Source organism: Momordica charantia (assembly GCF_013281855.1).
Source record: "Momordica charantia cultivar OHB3-1 chromosome 5 unlocalized genomic scaffold, Mcharantia_2.0 BLBB01000005.1, whole genome shotgun sequence".
Lineage (NCBI taxonomy): Eukaryota > Viridiplantae > Streptophyta > Magnoliopsida > Cucurbitales > Cucurbitaceae > Momordica > Momordica charantia.
The window spans coordinates 10,250,492-10,265,645 of record NW_028275163.1 but is presented as its reverse complement, the minus strand read 5'-3'; the positions used below and the strand labels follow the sequence as shown (position 1 = coordinate 10,265,645).

The following is a 15,154-nucleotide window of genomic DNA, read 5'->3' as shown; positions in this document are numbered from 1 at the left end:
ACCGCCTCAACATATAACCCTCTTCTCGACCTATTAAACAGAAATACTAACCTGTAAATAGTGAAATGAGTGCAATTATTGTAGTGAAAGTGAACAAACGTTTATGAGTTGAATGTATTAAAGAAATTCTATAACCTGACTAGCTTTCTAGTGTCGTTTTAGTAGAAAATAATATAAGAGTAAATGGAGGGTGTGTATTGACTTTACGAGCTTAAATAAGTAATGTCTTAAAGATAGTTTTCCTTTATTGCGCATAGATCAACTAGTCGACGCTACAATCGGGCACGAGCTGCTGACCTTCACATGGATGCCTACTCTGGCTACAGCCAAATCAAAATGCACGAGTTCGACCAACCGCATACTTTTTTTCATTATCGATCAAGTGTTTTACTGCTACTAGGTAATGTCTTTGGGGTTGTAGAATGCTTGAGCGACATACCAGCGCATGTTCAGCAAGATGTTCGCCAAACAACTAGGTCACAACTTGGAAGTCTACGTTAACGATATGCTCTTCAAAAGTAAAAAACCAAGCTCTAATATTGTCGGCCTAATGGGAGCCTTTAGTCGTTTGACAATATCAAATTAAGCTCAATCCAGCCAAATGTGTCTTTGGGATATCATCAAGGAAGTTTCTCGATTTGATGATTAATGAACGAGGAATAGAAGCCAACCCAAAAAAGATCCAAGTTGTGCTCGACATGAAACCCCCAAAGAACATTAAGCAATTGTAATGCTTGAATGACCTAATTGCTGCCCTTAATAGGTTTGCTTCTCGCTCACCAGAAAAATGTCTCCCTATCTTTAAGGTGTTGAAGAGCAAAAGGCAATTTGAGTGGACTCTAAAGTGTCAAGCTGCCTTCGACCAGCTCAAAACCTATCTAAGCTCGGCAACCTTGTTATCAAAGCCAATCTAAGGCAACAAACTCTTCCTAAATAACTTGGCCGTCTCAAAGAAGGCAGTGAGGTCGGCCTTAATATGAAGCATGAGAAAGGATGCCATAGTCAATTTACTATACCAGCAAGGCAATGATGGATGCTAAAACTCGGTATTTATGTATTGAGAAGCTCACACTTGCTCTAGTCACCTTAGTTCAGCAACTTCGTCCATACTTCCAAGCTGACTTAGTCACAGCATTGACAAATTTCCCTCTCACCAGATCTTCACAAGCCAGAAACCTTCGCAGATTAATGAAGTAAGCAGTCGAGCTTGGTGAATATAACATTCACTTTTGAGCCTATAATTGTAATTAAAGGTCAAGTCCTTGCAAAATTCATTCCTGAGCTAACATCCCAGACCAAAACTAATCCAGAAGCCCCAGAGCTACGAACCATGTATGTTGACGAATCTGCCAACAACAAAGGATGTGGTGCAGGAGTGTTGCTCACTATACCTGGCGGTCTAAGGTTCAAATACGCGCTACGCTTCAAGTTCCAAGCTTCAAACAACAAAGCAGAGTATGAAGCACTCCTTACCGACCTACAGATGGCAAGGAGCCTTGGAATTCAGCATTTCCTCATCTATAGTGATTCACAACTCATAGTGAATCAAACTACCGAGGAATACCAAGCAAAAGACCCCAAGATGGAGAAGTACCTAAGTAAAGTCAAAGAACTTCTTGTCAAACTAGGCAAGTACGAAATTCATCAAGTCTCGAAGTTCGAGAACACAAATGATGATGCTCTTGTAAAGTTATCATCTGCACACGGAAACGACCTGGTGAGCTTGTTGCCCGTGGAGATTCTCAACCACCATCCATCTTGAAGCCAGACCTCATGGACATAAAAGCTCAATATCTGACTTGGATGGATCCAATCAATGAATTTCTCAAAGGCAACGAACCACAAGGCCGAGCTGAATGACGAAATCTCGAACCAAAAGTAGCTCATTATGTGCTTAGCAATGAGAAGCTCTACAAGTGCGACTTCTCTTTTCCCTTACTTAGATGTATTGCTCTAGATGAGGCACACTATCTTATGCACCAGGTATATGAAGAAGTCTCCAATCTGATGACCAATCTATGGCCATGAAAATAATCAAGTAAGGGTATTATTGGCCGACCTTAAGCCAAGATACCAAAGATTTTGCTTGGAAGTGCGACAGGTGCCAGAAGTTCTCTAGTGTGCTCCTTCAGCTGCTTGAGCTACTGACACCTATTGTCGCAATTCAAGACTTTGCTTGGTCTATTACCTCGAGGGTGAGGTCAAACTAAGTTCTCTATTGTCGCTGTTGACTACTTTACCATGGGAAGAGGCTGAGCCACTCACAACCGTGATAGAGGCCAAGGTCACTAACTTTATTTGCCACTTTGGTATTCCATACGCAATCATCACAAATAATGCAAGGCAATTTAACAATGCAAAGTTCACGATTTTTGCGCTAAGCTCGACATAAAACACTTTAGCTCGTCCCTAGCACACCCGCAAGCCAATGGTTAAGTTGAGCTGTCAACAAGATTATTAAGCAAGGGCTAAAGTTAAGGCTCGAAGGTCGCAAAGGCAGGTGAGTGGAAGAGTTGCCTAAGGTCCTTTGGTTGTACCGAACCACACCTCGAGGCTTGATCGATAAGACTTTCTTCTTGCTAGTCTTTGGCTCGAAGGCCGTCACACACGTAGAGATTGGCATGCCTAAAACTTGAGTTGAAGAATTCATTATAGAGGCAAACAATGAAGCTCTTAAGCTCAACCTTGACTTAGTGGAAGAACGGCGAACAACTTCACAGCTCCAGCTCACTAAATACCATAACCGCATAACTTGGTAATACAATTCTAAAGTCAAGCTGTGTAGTTTCAAAGTAGACGATCTAGTTCTTCAAAAGGTTCAATAACATGTTGGGGTCCTTAAGCCGACCTGGGAAGGCCCTACCAAGTAAAGGATATCATACGCCTAGGCACGGGCCAACCGCAAGGTAAGCTACTACCTCATCCGTAGAATGTAGAACACTTATGATTTTACTTTCACTAAGTGTAAAATCCCTTTCTCTAAAGGAAGTGTATTTGTAATTCTTTCTACAAAAATAATAAAAGCACGACTTATTTGAGCACAACGTCACATGGTCCAAACTGAGCTGAGCTCAAATGAGGGCCAAGGTGCATGCTTACTACCAAACTCTCTTGTTCATATTTTACTGAGCTACGAGCTCCCTTTCTAGCTTATGGTTGAGCTTCGAGTTCTCTTTTAAATAAGTTAATTGTTTTGTGAATGTTCTACTTCACCGATCTATCGCGAAATGTAAAAATAATGTACGTTAAACATCCAAATCCAACCTAAAATAGCTAAGTTATCAAAATTGCTAATAAGGAAAAAAGGGTAAGTACATTGGAACCGACCTCAAAGTTAAAAGTTCTCAAGCTTTTAATTGATAAGGGTTGAAGTTCGACTTAAATTTTAAACACAGAACGAGCTTAGCAACATGAAGTCAACACTTAGAAAAATAATAACTTTATTAATTCAATAGGTCGAAGTGCATAGGCCCCAGCCTACAAAATATTATATTTAAAATTCATAAGTATAAGCAAAATAAGGTGCAATGAAAGGGCTGGGAGGCCTATCGTAAGGCTAAGTTGGGTTATCTTGGGAGCTCGTCTCAAGGATGCCAACATCTTCTTCTTCGGAGTTCAGCTCAGCGGCGTAGGACTTAATGACAACATCAGAGACCTTGGACCCATTAGGCCAAGTGGTCCAGTCTTCAACTTGTTGGGTTTTATGCCTTAAACTCGTGGTTTGTAAACATAAAACAAATATTTATTCAATAAAGTTTTTATTGATGTTTCATTTAAAATTGCATTAACCCAAATCCAATAAACTAACATTCGAGGTTATGTCATGTAACGGGAACAGTATACAACATATATACAGTATATATTTAATAAACAGCGTATATATTAGATATACAGGTGGATAATGTTCTGGTAATAACCTAAAGGGTCTATAGTATATGGGTAAGGTTGGGTACCTTATCTTGGTAACATTATGGATACAACCCACTTTATAATAGTTACGAATGACTTGATCTAGGTCGTTCGTGTGGAGACATGTTAGTGGGGGTATCCTATATAATGAGTTTGTCTAAACCAGACCGCGAAATAATTAATCTTTAGTTGTAACACCGTTAGCTAATAGATTACTATTTTAATAAGATGACCAGGTAACTCAACCTCAATCTAGAGTGAGTTATGGACTCCTACCTGCTAGGGCTCGTCCATTGATTTGTATGGGTGAGAGTGGCCCGAGTCACCAACTCAATATTTCTACCATTTTGGGGACAAGACCGAATAGGGAGTTGGGAACATAACTACACAAGATGAAATTCACTACTTCTCGAATTTAGGTTAAGTAGATGAGTGTTCTCTTAAATGCTGATTCTGGGACTTGAACAAGGGGCCCTACCCTCTCACTGGCCCGAAAGGGACTTTCGGTTATTAGTCGGACCATAACCGGGTTGTTCATTAGAGGATCAGTGGTACTTAAGGTACAAGATGTAACACAGGGGTAAAACGATAATTTGACCCAGCTGTGGTTACGAACACTCATGAAGGATTAACTTGCCATTAATGGTCAATATCCATGGACACAAAATATTCTACAGTGAGAAGAGTCCAACTGTGGGTCTTTAGTGGAGTGACCGACAGTTAACGAATGTTGATTAATATGGTAATTTGTTTAGTCAATTAATCTCGTATTGTTGGAGCTTCCGATCTATAGGTCCATTAGGTCCCCTTGCTAGCTCATAAATGATAGTTAAGAATATTTAGTGTTGAAAATAATTTAAATTGTTCAAATTTGTTAAAGAGAATTAAAGTTAATTGTATGAGATACAATTAATATAATGTATGTTGATACATTATAATAGAAAGTTAATTTTGAATTGGATTCAAAATTATGAGAGATGGATAATAGAATTTGATTCTAATATGGTTGATTAATTTAAGTTTAATTTAATTAAATTGATTAAATTAATGGGATATGTTAATTTGGTTAAATTAAATTATTTAATTAAATTTTTTTAATTAAATAAAAGAAGAACAAAATGGGAGATAACCTCCCACCATTAAAATTAATGGGAGTTTTTCCTACTTCCCACCATTGAGTGGGGAAGTGGTAACTTCCCTCACTCCTCCTCCCTTTAAAAAGGGAGGTTCTCCCCTTCCCTTTTTGGTCGGTCGAATGAGTTTCTGAAACTCTAGCAAAAAACCACTCTCCCAATCTCTCGATCTCCCTCTCAGTTTTAAGACGGTTCCCACAAACCGATTTCTTTACATCTAGAGGAGTTCGAGGAAGGCTTTTTGGTGGCGTTTGTGTCTACATTGAAGAAGTGTCTTCAAAGATATGTTTCACTACTTATGTCTTTTCTTTGTTGTAATTCCAAAACAAGATCGAAGCACACGCGTTCACGGGCTTCCGATGCATGATTCGATCTCTTCACAAGTATGACCTCTTCAGGTCAATTAGATTGACCTGTGGATGACTCTTCTTCAACTTACTCAGAACAAACTTGAACCCACTGTCCAGTCCTTAGGAAAGGACGAGAAGGTTGAGGTATTCCTCAAAGTTTCCTCCATAAAAGCTTCATCCTCGAGCTTTCTCTGAAGAGTTGTGAGCTCCTGCTTTGAAGCCTCTAGCTAAACCTCGAAATCTCGAGTTCTTTCTTCGTGACCTCCGAGCTCTCTTTCAGCTCTTCACAGGCCTTAGTAAGTCAGTTGAAATCTTGGAGCTTCTCCATGACCTCTTTGAGCATCTGCTCGTAGCTCACAATTTACTACGACGATTCGACCAAGGTTTCATTAGACGCTTTCAATTTGTCCTTCACTTTCACTAGCTCATCTCGCGTCACCTTAGCATTAAGCACCGCAGTCTTGCAAGACTCCTTCTCGGTGTGGAGCATCTCGTCATGCCAATCAAGTTCAAGCTTAGTCTGCATGACAGCCTAACAGACAGTCATATATACCTGAAAGCGAAAATCATCAGCTCGGGCATATTAATAACCAATAAGTATAAAGTTAAAGCTACTCACATCGACAGCCATGACGATCGCCCTTTGTAGATTACTTGCAGCATGCATCATGGCAAGGTTTTGTAGCTGAACTGACCTCTCAAGGCTTCCCTTTACGACCTTCTCAACAGCCTCTTTAATCCCTTCATCAACTGTTTTAGCTCAAAAGTGTAGCTTGAAGTCCGAGCGGGCTTCAATCCGAGCTTTCTTTGAGGCAAGCTCCATTTGCTCGACCTCGACAGTCGTAGCCTCCGACTCTCGTTGCTTCTTCTTCTCCTTCATCTTCTTATCCTTCTTAGAAGAACTGTCAGTCACTACCTGAAAAGGAGGTTCAATCGCGACCTCATCCTCAATGACCATGGTCTCAAGCACCAAGCTTAAGACCATAAGAGGTGGTGTCGAGCTGAACTCCTTGGGCTCCTTTCTCTTCACCTTAGAAAAGATATTAGGCAACATCTCTAAAAAGGAACCAAGTGTTAGAAACCAACTTGAAAAGATATAATTAAGCAAATGAAGTTAGAGTTATACATTGCTTGATGGTTTGATCCTCTAAATCCGAGAAGTCTTCTATGAATTCGTGCAAGAGGTGAATCAGTGAGCAACAACTTCACCATGCGCGTCTTCACTAGAAAAGCTTGAATGAATTTAAGGTATGCCTTCATCAGCTTGGTCGCCTTTGGCGTCAGCTTCAGCAGAACTGCAAGCAAAGTCAATTAAAAACTACCGAGCTGCAATTGAAACCAAGCTAAAAAAAGACGACTTTACCTAAATTGCTGAAGCTAGGCGGCACGGTATGGATGTGTTCTCCACTCCTACAAGCCAGTCTCCATATACTTTAAAACCACTAGGTCTTCTAGTCTTTGATCGAGGAAGAACCCTTAATGACCAGCCCTATCCCTTTTCAAGTACAAATGAAGTGCCTAGACTCGATCTTAAGGATGGACTTGACGGTATGAGTCTCGAGTAGTTGATCCACATTTAAGAGCTTGATGTGGCTCTTGCCCTCACGCTCTCTCCTCTCACTTTCCTCCACTAAAGGCAATAACACCAGTACAAAGTGCCCCACTTATTGGGAGCAAGCTGTGCGGGCACTATGGTTATCTTGTTTAGGAATTCGTGAACGAAGGCAGGATGTAGGAGACGCACGTCGAACTCGAACATCTACAAATAAAAGTCGACGTGTCCAGCGGGTGGCTCCTCCAACTTCTCACCCTTCTCAGGGTATCTCATGCCTATGCAAAAGGGTACCTCGTACTTAGCCTGATAAAGTCTCATTACCCCCTTTTTAGCTTCAACGGACAGTCTACTTTCCTAAGAGTCTCCTTCCGACCTGTGGGAAGAAGAGCTGAATCTAAACTAGAATATGGCTCGACGACGAGCAACCACTGGACCTACCGTTCTCCAAGCTACTCTTACTACTATTAGCCCTAGACATGACTACTAAAGCAACTAAAGAAAAGAAAAAGCAAAAAAAGAGAAAACTAACATCTAAGAGGGGAGCACCCAGTAGCTCAGCTCGGCTTGAGAGCAAAATGTCCGAAAGCGTGAGAAATGAAGACCTAAAAGGGTGCCTTATATGTAGAACCCATGATTCAATCGCTACCGTCCATGTATCACCAAAAAAACGGCCCATATTGCACTGTAGATCGACGGTTCATTACTCGAGTGCACCGCCTTGTCAGAGCAACGTTCCATCTTCTGTCAGAAGGTTGAATTTACAAGTCAACTCAGTGTGCCGCAATTTGACTAAATCAGAATTCTATTCCATCAGTATCCTCTGCTATGTTGGAGCTCAAACCTACCAGAGAATGAGCCAATGTTGGAGGGAAAAATACAACATGACACGTGGACCAATCAACTCAATTCGGTATTATCGAATCCATCCAACTAAGCCAACGAAGAAGACCGACCTATACTCGAGATCAAGCTGGAGACCTGACACTACAAGAAAAATGAGCTTTTCTGATATTTTTTCCCGACACAACCACAGTCTTTGGGCAAACATCTTGTTCCCAACTGGATAAAAAAAAAGTCGAGACTTTAGCAGATGGTTTCTTAAAATAGTCGAAAAAGGTATGCATCTCGCGACTATTTTAAGAAATCGTCGGGCCATATTGTCCTTTAATATTTTTTTACATAATGTAACTCCCGACTATGTTCATGAACTCAACCAAGAGAATCACTCAAGTTCTCTTCGACCGACCTAAGAACTCGGCCTCAAGCTCGACAATCGACCTAGGGGTCCGACAGCCATAACCGGCAACTACCTATAAAAGGGACACTACGCCACTTTGCTCAGGTATGCAATTCTCCCTCCTGAAATAACTTACCTAAGCTCACGCCATACTAACTTGAGCGTTAGAGTATTTGTTCATTTTTGTAGGTCCTTTTTGCTTAAAGATCGAACATTGCTAGCTCCTCCCTATTACCACGTGGCCAACCTTCGATAATTTAGCAGAATCTTGCATCTAACACAACATATTACCTACATGTTGATTAATTTTACTATTGATTTTCATTAACCTACCTATTGATTAAACCGTCCTCATTAATATAGGTGTGTTTTAACTTTTACATTAATATTTTAGTTACTGCTTTTATAATAACAAAAAATCAATTTCTTTTTTCTGGTTTCCATTTAGAGTTTCTTCCAAACGATAAATAAATACATTACTTTATCATTCTTACTTATAAAATTCATAATAAATATATTAAAATATAATATAAATTTTTTAATTTTTTAATTTTTTAATTTAAAATTTTTAATCTCATATAATTTTTTTAGTTTAAAATCACAGAGAAAGAAAAACATGTCCATAGTTACCCTCAATAATATTGGTCATTTCCCAGAAAATGCAACTGAGTTTTGTTTGGAAAATTACATCTTTTTATTGTTATGAATATTCTTCAACTAATTATTAAAGGTATGTTTGATCCTGTCAATTAAAATTTGTAGTTCAACTGCTTTTGGTTGTCAGCCAATTAAAAGACGCAAGTTGTTTGAAAAAGTTGGAAATTTTGAAAATTCCGCTATGCCCAACTCCAACTCACATCTTGTATATAAATTTTCTTTTTTCTATACAAATTCACATCATAATAAATCAAGCCTTCGAAAAATCTTCGTGAATATTGGAGATTTTGTTGACATCTCCATTATATTTAATATGATTTTGAAAAAGTCTCTTTTTTTTTCCATAATGTTTTAAATGTATTTTGAGATTGTCTTTTCAAATAATATCCATTCAATGTCGGTTGAATTTTGTGTCACAACATTAGGAAAAAAGAGATTAATTTTCTTTCGGAAAAAACAAAGATCAAAAGATAATTAACTCCTAATATTCGTCAATTTTTGCGTTATAAAAGATTTCTCTAGATAAAAAAATAAAGTAACATTTTTTTCCAAATTTAGAATGAATATATAATACTTAAAAATTCCCTTTATGTTCTCTATTAAAGTTGCTAGAGGTGAAATTACCCTATCAAATCTCTATGAATGGAAGTTAGGAAAATGAGATGGGTCGAGCTATTCAAGCTAGACAGTGATCAAACCAGACTTGAGCTAATCGAACTCGATTGAGCTGGTCCATCTGAATCAATTCAAGGAGACTCCCTTTATAAATAAGATGATCAGAGACCCGACACGAGGTATGCTCTCATATCCTGATTTTTTGTTTCTCAACGAAATCATTTGCTAATTAGACGTTGGAGTGTGTTTGGTGTAGAACCACACCTGGTATGCATATTTCTTTGTTTGCAAGTTTTCATTGAACCTATGGATCCAGAGAGGAACAAATTCCTACATCAACAAAAGTAATATAAATAGGTATAGATAGATTTTTAAGAAGCTTTATTACCAAGACAGTTATTTAACTCCTACTTATACATTTATATATTTGTAGAGGGATAGATAGAAGCCCAGTCAAGATTTTAAATGTTTTTTTCCTAATGTCAAGATTTTAAATGTTGGCAAAAAGTGTCGTCTTCACCGGTGACCACACCCCACTCTCTATTTCATACATTGGTACGATCTCTTTCTTTATCATTTCGTTCTGGCAATGTTCTTCATCTCAATGATGCTATATTGGTTCCTAAAGTCAGTCTCTCAAAAAATAGGATCGGTTGGACAACTTTGTGATGATCGCCAAAGCTATGCGCCATCTTTACTCCGACTTCCTCTGTGTTGTCACTTTTTTTTGAGAAAAGGTATGAAATGCATTGAATAGATATCTTCATTTTTATATTCATTATTCGGATTAATGAACTAAATCAGATAGTTATATGAGTGAAAGAAAACACCCGAGATGCTCACAACGTCAGTCAGTGCTTCTGCCGCTGCCATAAGAAATGCTACTTAGACTAATACTGCGAATATTACCGAGCTCTGGCGGCAGGAGCTTTAATAATTGAATATCAAGTGAAGGGGACTCTATCATGATCTTACGAATCTAAAGATCTCAAAATAGAAGAACGAGCTCTTTTGCTCGCCCCTATCTCTAAAGGGGCGTAAGCACTTCACTGCAATATGATGAGAGGCTATTCTACCCGGAACAAAAGGATCAAACCGGGGGCAGAGTTTTGCCTTCCACCGAATATAAAAAACCTTACAACTGCCTAACCTGCTGACATCCCGACAAAGAGAGTCATTATTTGTGTCACATCCTCTCATTTGGGAGAAGGATTTCCAGTTATCTCTCTCGCTGCCATCGCTTCGATCCACCCCCTCGGTGAAAAACCGTACTACGTCCTGAGGAATTCCTACCAGCAGACTTTCCTGTACTCAAAGTGAATTGTCTAAGTGCTCTCCCCGTGCGATAAAAATGTTGAGATCTTAATGTTATGGAAATATCGATGTTGATAAATATTCCTAAAAGAATTATAAAAATAAAAAAAATTTAACCAATATTTAAAATAATAAATATTATGTTTACATTTTTATATTTTATCAAACTTTTTCCCTGAAAATATATATTCACCCCAAGAGACATAATGGGAATTTCAATTCACGTACAAGTCAAACATGTTTAAATTGGGACATTTCAAAGTCTTGTAGTTGCGTTCAGACTTGGCATCTCAAAGCTGACGTGGTTTGAAATTTGCTTGGAAGTTGACGCGGTTTGAAATTTTCTTGGTTGGGGAGGAGATAAGCTAAATTCTTAAAAGATTGAATAAATAATTTAGAAACTTTTTATTTTTTATTTTTGAAAACCATGAGTGTTTAATAACAATTGATGTTTCTCATTTGTGAAACTGTTTCTACAATTTTCAATATTGGAAAGAAACAAGATTAAAGTTTTTGTTTCTTATTTTTGTTTCTAATTCTTTTCCAAAACCATAAGTAAGATTGTTATTTTAATTCTTTGACTTTTAAAATTCATCATAAAAATTAAAAATATATATATATAACATAAAAATTAAATATTTAATTTTAGAATTAATTCTTATATCAAAGTATTTTTTTAATTTAAAAATTTAGAGAACGGAAACGAGAAATTGTTATCCAACATATTTTTAATTTATATTTCAATTAAAAATAAGAAACTTTTACCAAACGTAGTTCTATTTTTATTTATTAAAAAAGATGAAACGAGAAACACAAAATAGAAATACAAAAAAAAAAAAAAATAAGCAACAAGGATGTCAAAAAATTGATCCTTGAGGGCTTATTTGGTAACGTTCTCGTTTCTAATTTCTTGTTTCCAATTTTCTGAAGAAATATAAGTATTTTAAACTAACTTTGTTTCTTGTTCCTCTTTTGCTGGAAACATTCTCACAGTTTTATAGAAATTTTGGAAACAACCAAAATAAGTTTCTCCTTTGTTCCCACGCTACAGGAGAATTTGTCTTTCGCGTTTGTAGAAAGTGTTGCAACAATAGTATAGGTCACCACAACTATTGCAACATTTAAAAAATGATTCTAATGATGATATAAATTGTTGCAAAGTAGCAGCGATAAACAAATTGCTACAATAAAGATCAAAAACCGCTGCAAAAATGACAACTATTGCAGCAAATATCTAATGTTCGTTGCGCTTCTACAATCGCTGCATGGTACCAGTCGTCTATGAAGTGCTACTAAATGGTCTAAAAAAGTGTTGCTACATGATCATAAAGTGTTGCTATAATATAAACAATTGTAGCAGTTATAATAGAGTTCCAGCAGTTAATAAATTGTTGTTCAACTTCCAATAGCGATTGTGAAAAGTGTTGTCGTAAATGAAACAAAATGTTGCAATAGGGAATTCTATGCTAGTGGTTATTGAGAGGCACTTTCAACGGTTGTAAAAACTGTTGTGATAGCGCTTGTAACACTGGTTCTGCCAGCGGTTTGTAGACCGCTGTGAAAAATGTTGCAGCAGTTAAAAACCGCCACTATAGACCAATATAACCGCTGCAATAGACCCACCTTCCTGTAGGGTCATTTCTAATTTATTCCAAAACATAAATAAAAAGATTGTTTTATCTTATTTGAATTCTTAGATATTGGAACCATGTAATACATTTTTTCTTATTAAAAAACAATAAACATAAACGTTTACCAAACAGGCCCTTGATTTCTCCGACTAGCTAATTATCTTTGTGTATTTTGTTAATTTATACTCTTCATTGCCAACACTTCTTTTAAATTGATCTCATGTAAAATTTTAAGCAGTCTATTGGAAATTTGAATTTTGTCAAATAAAGAATCTTATATTCATTTGTAAGATCTCGATCGAGTATATTATTATTTAAAGAATAAGAAAGGTTGAAAATATCATGCTTTTGAGTTTTATCTCTGGAAGTTTTTTATAAGCAGAACATGATGCTACACTAAAAAAAGAAAGAAAAACTTCATACCTTGGTACATGTTTCTGTCTCTGTCTCATTTGTTTGTTTTGTTTTTATCTATTTATCATTATTATAGGAGTAGGGGATTCAAACTCATGACCTCTTGGTCAAAAGTAGGTATCAAATTACTACTAAACTCATAGCTACTATTAATTAGTTGTTTGTTACTTATTAAATTAATTTTAATTTTGATGTTTGGTCGACTAAAGATGTTCGATGGAGAGACTAATCCTCTTTGTTGTTTTTTCTTCTCTCAAAGTTATATATTCCTTCTCAAATATATACGGTGTGTAAGAGATTTTATTTTAATGTCAAAATCACTACTGTTGATGCGTGAATTATGCTCCCCAATTCCTTTCCAGGTTCGCACCAAACTTGATAATCAGGGAACAGAGAACCTGCAAAACCAATCAAACCTAAACCAGTGTGACTCTAGTCACACGGGCTCCGATGCCTAAGTTAGCAAGGAGAGTAGATGGATAATGGAGTCAGAGTGTAGAGAGTAGGGTGTTTTGACATACCTCTAGGGTTTGGCTCCCCCCTCCATTTATAGAAGTTGAGTTCTAATCCCCTTAGGGTTTACCCCAGTCGAATTCCCATACATCTCAATATTCAGGCCCGCTCGTTCGTTGTGGGCTTTAGGTCAAATCGAGAATCAAGGCGGGATACTTCGAGTGGGACTGCGAAACGGTCCTGAGAACTGCTCGGCGCCAAGGCCTGGTCGGCTAGGGGCCGGCCCAAGTCGTCAGGTGCCGGCCCCCCTTTTCTGGTTCGTGCTTTCTCTCGGGTTTCCTCCGACTCCCGTCGCTTGGTCTATTCTTCTTTTATCTCCCTATAACAGTAGCCTCCACTCTCAAAATAGAAGGCAAGAGCATGCTAAGGCTTCTATATTGAGAGTATTTGTTATCTTGCGTGGATGACTACTTTTGTGGATAGCCCTATTTTAGTCATGTTGATTGTTGTCTCAATTAAACTGACTTTCGTAGCCCCTATTCTCTTTTGTTGTAGTTGTCTACCATCAAGTCTCTTAACATTGAGAGTACTTGTCGTTGTCAGTTGTCGCTTTTTATGGGCTGGCCTGTTGTAGCCCCCATACCCTTTTGTCGTAGTTGGCCGTAGTCAAGTCACTTGGTTTACTCTTGGGTTTCCAACTTACTTGGCGTTTGCCAATGGTTTTGTACCCTGAGTCCAATCAATATCCTTTTGTTGTTGTCGGTTGTGGTTTTATGGGCTGCATGTCATAGCTCCATTATCCTCTGTTGTAGTTGGCTGAATCAAGTCTCTTAGGCACTACTATACGGTTAGTTTTAACCGTTAGATTCTGGCCTTGGGATCTAACTTCCAACAGGGCCAGTAGTACTTCCTTTGGGTTTCTAACCTCTTTAGCTTTTGCCGCTTTTTTACCCCCAAATTAAATCAACACCCCTGGGTTTCTAATTTATTTTGGCTTTTGCCACATGGTTTTTTACCCATGGATTTCATTGATTGGTTAGGCTTGCTTTCTTTCTGTTGTAACCTTGTTGGGCCTGTACGCATGTCTTTTTCAGCACCTCGGGATTCTTTTCCCTGGTTTCACTGATTGGCTTTTAGCTTATCGGCCTACTTCTAGGTCTGTCCCTGTTTGAGTTCCTTGACCAGCTATTGACTAATCTACTCATGCCCCCACTTGAAGAGTTTTCATGTAGAACAAAGATAAATGCTCAAGTAGTAAAGAATTAATCAAATATCATATGCTAGAACCAAAAGCAAGTAAATATTTTCTGAAATGTAGGGTCAAATGCGATTTGAAACGAAGTAAACGATAACTTATATAAGCAATTGTCAAAAAATTAAGTCTAAACTATTAACCAGGAAAAAAGGAAAAAAATATTGTCCTGTGCGATTAGGTCGTCACGCGTCATCTTGAGATGGCGTAGTAGCATCAGTCCAAGAGTCACTGCTCTCTCCCGATTCTTGCTCGGGTGAGTCTGTCGTTGGAGTAAATTTCTCCAAAGGGTCTCGTTGATACAACCGATCTTGAGTTTTGTCAAGATCCCGTTTTGAATGGAGTAGTTCTTCTGTGCTCATATATTTTTGAGCTCGAGTCAATGTTTCTGAGAAGGTTGTTGGAGCTCTCTTTCTAAAAGAGAATGACAGTTCTTTATCTCTTATGCCAGATAAGAAAGCGAGTAGTGATATTCCGTCGGTAAGATCTTTGACTAGTAGTCTTTTCTCGTTGAAGCGAACCACATATTCTCTGAGGCTCTTAGTTGATTCTTGCTTTATGGCCAGGAGGTAAGTCACAGGTTGGCTCATATTCTGCCATCCAACGAATTACGTGACAAATGCTTCGGCCAGTT

The 15,154-nt window shown here is 38.0% G+C and overlaps 1 protein-coding gene across 1 annotated transcript; it reads left to right on the top strand.

The window, feature by feature from the left end:
- Nucleotides 1-1,330: 1,330 nt before the first annotated feature.
- Nucleotides 1,331-1,762, top strand: LOC148211282 (uncharacterized). The gene has a single exon (XM_088124356.1). It carries the CDS (start codon nt 1,331-1,333, stop codon nt 1,760-1,762), a length of 432 nt encoding a protein of 143 aa, XP_087980482.1.
- Nucleotides 1,763-15,154: the final 13,392 nt, after the last annotated feature.

Excerpts from the sequence above, each read along its gene's own strand:
- LOC148211282 (XM_088124356.1), top strand. The coding sequence starts at position 1,331 with ATGTATGTTGACGAATCTGCCAACAACAAAGGATGTGGTGCAGGAGTG.